General features: G+C 46.5%; 1 protein-coding gene across 1 annotated transcript in view; it reads left to right on the top strand.

Annotated features, from left to right (window-relative positions):
- CLIP1 (CAP-GLY domain containing linker protein 1) overlaps positions 1-5,283 on the top strand; it is a 148,540-nt gene that overhangs the window by 17,159 nt on the left and 126,098 nt on the right. The window contains exon 3 of the mRNA XM_011964502.1: positions 1,659-2,230. Within this exon, the coding sequence (XP_011819892.1) occupies positions 1,659-2,230 (572 nt within the window). The remainder of the gene's footprint in view (positions 1-1,658; positions 2,231-5,283) is intronic.

The raw sequence follows: 5,283 nt of genomic DNA, 5'->3' as shown, positions 1-5,283 counted from the left end.
TTTTTTTTTTGAGATTCTGTATTGTTTTGTCATCAAGGCTGGAAGGCTGTGGCTCAATCTCGGCTCACTGCAACCTCTGCCTCCCAGGTTCAAGCGATTCTCCTGCCTCAGCCTCCCGAATAGCTGGGATTAATGGTGCCCACCACCATGCCCAGCTAATTTTTTTTTTTTTTTCTGAGACAGAGTTTTGCTCTTGTTGTCCAGGCTAGAGTGCAGTGACGTGATTTCGGCTCACTGCAACCTCTGCCTCCCAGGTGCAAGCAATTCTCCTGCTTCAGCCTCCTGAGTAGCTGGGACTCCAAGCGTGCTCCACCACGCCCAGCTAAGTTTGTATTTTTAGTAGAGATGGGGTTTCTCCATATTGGTCAGGCTGGTCTCAAACTCCTGATCTCAGGTGATCTGCCTACCTCGGCCTCCCAAAGTGCTGGGATTACAGATGTGAGCCACTGCACCCAGCCCTGTATTTTTTTTTTTTTTTTTTTTTTAGCAGGTATAGGGTTTCATCATGTTGACTGGGCTGGTCTCAAACTCCAGACCTCAAATGATCTGCCCACCTCAGCCTCTCAAAGAACTGGGATTACAGGTGTGAGTCACTGTGCCTGGTTTTTGTGTCCTAGTTTTTGTCAGCTTGAATTGACTACTCAATTGTGGAGTAGTGGTATTTAGTGAATCTGAATGGGTATTTGCTCATGATGTTCAGGGTGGTGGGTGTAGCAAATAATGAAATCAGACCAATTATGAATATAGGCCTGGAAAAAGGACTGATTTTATTTTTTTCTTGCTTTGACTTTTTCTCATCTTAATTGCAAGTAAAGGAATAAACCTCAACTACCAGTTTGCTGAGTTTAGCAGCATTGAAGATGGTAGTGAAGGATCAGTTATTCTTGGCTTCCTTGTTTAAAACAAAACAACACAAAACAAACAAAAACACTTTGGTGAAGCACAGTGGCTCATGCCTGTAATCCCAACACTTTGGGAGGCTGAGGTGGGAAGTTCACTTGAGGTCAGGAGTTTGAAACCAGCCTGGCCAACATGGTGAGACCCCGTCTCTATGAAAAATACAAAAATTAGCCAGGTATGGTGGTGCACATCTGTAATCCCAGCTACTGAGGAGGCTGAGGCAGGAGAATCACTTGTACTCAGGTGGTGGAGGTTGCAGTGAACTGAGATCATACCACTGCACTCCAGCCTGAGCGATAGAGCGAGACTCTGTCTCAAAAGAACAAAAAACAGCCGGGCGCGGTGGCTCACGCCTGTAATCCCAGCACTTTGGGAGGCCGAGGCGGGCAGATCATGAGGTCAGGAGATTGAGACCATCTTGGCTAACACGGTGAAACCCCGTCTCTATTAAAAATACAAAAAATTAGTCAGGCGTGGTGGCGGGCGCGTGTAGTCCGGCTACTCGGGAGGCTGAGGCAGAAGAATGGCGAGGACCCGGGAGGCGGAGCTTGCAGTGAGCCGAGATTGCGACACTGCACTTCTGCCTGGGAGACAGTGAGACTCTGTCTAAAAACAACAAAACAAACAAACAAAAAAAACAACCTTTCTAAGAGTCGTAGACCACCCCTGCGGGCTGTTGGCTTTCTCCAGTTTTTCTTGAAGTTAGAGGTTGTCTGCTTGAATATTAAATCGAATCTCTTCTGATGTTTTGTTTTCAGTTGTAGCTCCAGTAGAAAAAACAATATCCAGTGAAAAAGCATCCAGCACTCCATCATCTGAGACTCAGGAGGAATTTGTGGATGACTTTCGAGTTGGGGAGCGAGTTTGGGTGAATGGAAATAAGCCTGGATTTATCCAGTTTCTTGGAGAAACTCAGTTTGCACCAGGCCAGTGGGCTGGAATTGTTTTAGATGAACCCATAGGCAAGAACGACGGTTCGGTGGCAGGAGTTCGCTATTTCCAATGTGAGCCTTTAAAGGGCATATTTACCCGACCTTCAAAGTTAACAAGGAAGGTGCAAGCAGAAGATGAAGCTAATGGCCTGCAGATGACGCCTGCCTCCCGAGCTACTTCACCGCTGTCCACTTCTACAGCCAGCATGGTGTCTTCCTCCCCAGCCACCCCCTCAAACATTCCCCAGAAACCATCACAGCCAGCAGCCAAGGAACCTTCAGCTACGCCTCCGATCAGCAACCTTACAAAAACTGCCAGCGAATCTATCTCCAACCTTTCAGAGGCTGGCTCAATCAAGAAAGGAGAAAGAGAGCTCAAAATTGGAGACAGAGTATTGGTGAGTAGAGAAACATTCTGAGGTCATTTTGTTGAACTGAGATGTAAACACCAGGGAGTGGTTGAAATACACACATCAGGGCTGGGTGCGGTGGCTCACACCTGTAATTCCAGCACTTTGGGAGGCTAAGGCGGGTGGATAACAAGGTCCGGAGTTCAAGACCAGCCTGGCCAAGATGGTGAAACCCCGTCTCTACTAAAAATACAAAAAAATTAGCTGGGATTGGTGGCAGGCGCCTGTAATCCCAGCTACTCAGGAGGCTGAGGCAGAGAATTGCTGGAACCCGGGAGGCGAAGGTTGCAGTGAGCCAAGATTGTGCCACTACCCTCCAGCCTAGGCGAAAGAGTGAGACTCTGTCTCAAAAAAAAAAAAAAAAAAAAAAGCCGGAAATACACACATGGGATACTTCTTGGCTCAGTGTCTGTTCTGGAGGGACGACCCCTCCTTTATAGAGAAATTAATCAGTTCAGTTTATGGGTAACTATGCAACAAATTAGAAACTGGCATGTAGTTTGTGTCTAGAAAGAGCATAGGTTTGCAGTGATCTATTCTAGTTGTATCTAGCAGTTTAGCTAAAAGAATATTGAGTTTATAATTTGTAAATATTTGCTTTTGTTATTAAAAATTTTCTTGGCCGGGCGCAGTGGCTCACGCCTGTAATCCCAGCACTTTGGGACGCCGAGGCGGGCAGATCATGAAGTCAGGCGATCAAGACCATCCTGGCTAACGCAGTGAAACCCTGTCTCTACTAAAAATACAAAAAATTAGCCGGGCATGGTAGCAGGCACCTGTAGTCCCAGCTACTCGGGAGACTGAGGCAGGAGAATGGCCTGAACCCTGGAGGCGGAGCTTGCAGTGAGCCAAGATTGCGCCACTGCACTCCACAGTCTGGGAGACAGAGCAAGACTCTGTCTCAAAAAAACCAAAAATTTATTTTCTTAATATTACATGGCTGCCTGTTGGGTACTCGAACTCCAGTCTCCACATGACAGGCAGAAACACTCACCACTATACTAACAAGGAACTTGTAAATATTAAGGTAACAGTGGCCAGGTACGGTGGCTCACGCCTGTAATCCCAGCATTTTGGGAGGCCAAGGTGGGAGGATCACTTGAACCTGGGCAACAAAGTGAGACCCCGTCTCTATAAAAAATAAAAAAATTGGCCGGGTGGGGTGACTCACTCCTGTAATCCCAGTACTTTGGGAGGCTGAGCGGGTGGATCACTTGAGGTCAGGAGTTCAAGACCAGCCTGGCCAACATGGCGACACCCCGTCTCTACTAAAAATACAAAAATTAGTCAGGCATGGTGGCAGGTACCTGTAATCCAAGCTATTCGGGGGGCTTAGGCAGGAGAATGACTTAAACCCAGGAGGTGGAAGTTGCAGTGAGCCAAGATCGCATCACTACACTCCAGGCTGGGCAACCAAGCAAGACTCCATATAAAATAAAAATAAAATAAACCAAACATGGTATCACATGCCTATAGTCTCAGCTACTCAGGAGGCTGAGCCTGGGAGATGGAAGCTGCAGGGAACTATGATTACGTCATGGCACTCCAGCAAGACCCTGTTTCAAAACAAAAAAAAGTAACTTTATTGACAAAATAAGCTCAGCAGTGAACTTAGGTATGTTTATAAAAATCAGATTTTTTGCCCCTTCTGATTTTTAATTTTTGGTTTAGTGAAATTATGTGGGTGTCTGTAAGATTCTGCTACCTTAAATGGCTTGGAAAACTCAAGGCATCAGAGGATGTTACTTAAGAATTTCTGGGCCAAGGCCAGGTGCAGTGGCTCATGCCTATAATGCCAGCAGTTTTGGAGGCTGAGGCAGGTGTATCACCTAGGGTCAGGAGTTCAAGACTAGCCTGGTCAACATGGTGAAACCCCGTTTCTACTAAAAATACAAAAACTAGTTGAGTGCAGTGGCGCACACCTGTAATCCCAGCTACTTGGGAAGCTGAGGCAGGAGAATTGCTTGAACACAGGAGGAGGAGGTTGCAGTAAGCTGAGATTGCGCCACTGCACTCTAGCCTGGGCAACAGAGTGAGACTCTGTCTCAGAGGGAAAAAAAAAAAGAATTTCCAGGCCTTTCAAATGATGAGGTTTAGATTTAGGAAGAGGAAAGAAATGTACAGTAGCTACTGTTTGACTAATAAGCGGAAATGCAAGGTATAAGGTCTACGTACCCTACATTCTAGAACCTCTGAATTTAGTGAGTGATTTTTTTTTTTAAAGAGGAGCAGAGTAGCATAGTGCTAAGAAGACAAGCTGAGTCCCTGCTTTGCCTTTGGGACCTCAGTGAGATATTTAACAACTTAGTTTCCTAACCTCTATAAGCAAGGCTAAAGTGCTGCATTTCGACTATATTTGCTATTTCTAGGATGTGATGTCAGGTTCTTGGACAGTTTGACTGACGCCCAGCTGTTCTGTTTCAACATGGTTGTCTCCATGCCTTGGACTGCGTGTTCTGTGCTGAATTTTTAGCTCATGACCATACATGAGGAGGTGACTTGTCAGCTCTTTATATTTGAACTGACAAGCTTTATCTTTCTATGAGCTACTCCCCAGGGCCCTTACACTAAGAATCTTCTTGTTCTCAACACTTCTTTTTTTTTTATTTTTTATTTTTGGAGACAAGAGTTTCACTCTGTCTCCCAGGCTGGAGTGCAGTGGTGCGATCTCAGCTCATTGCAATCTCCGCCTCCCGGGTTCAAGCTATTCTTCTGCTTCAGCCTCCCAAGTAGCTGGGGCTACAGGCATGTGCCACCACACCCAGCTAATTTTTGTATATTTTTTTGAGACGGAGTCTCACTCTGTCCCCCAGGCTGGAGTGCAGTGGCGCGTTCTCAGCTCACTGCAAGCTCCACCTCCTGGGTTCGTGCCATTCTCCTGCCTCAGCCTCCTGAGTAGCTGGGACTACAGGTGCCTGCCACCACGCCTGGCTAATGTTTTTTTTTTTTTTTTGAGATGGAGTCTGGCTCTGTCGCCCAGGCTGGAGTGTAGTAGTATGATCTCGGCTCACTACAGCCTCCGCCTCCTGGGTTCAAGCAAT

This window comes from Mandrillus leucophaeus, unplaced genomic scaffold, assembly GCF_000951045.1.
Source record: "Mandrillus leucophaeus isolate KB7577 unplaced genomic scaffold, Mleu.le_1.0 Scaffold7, whole genome shotgun sequence".
NCBI classification, from domain to species: Eukaryota; Metazoa; Chordata; class Mammalia; order Primates; family Cercopithecidae; genus Mandrillus; species Mandrillus leucophaeus.
Note: the sequence above shows the minus strand (reverse complement) of the source record. Positions and strands in the feature narration are given on the sequence as shown.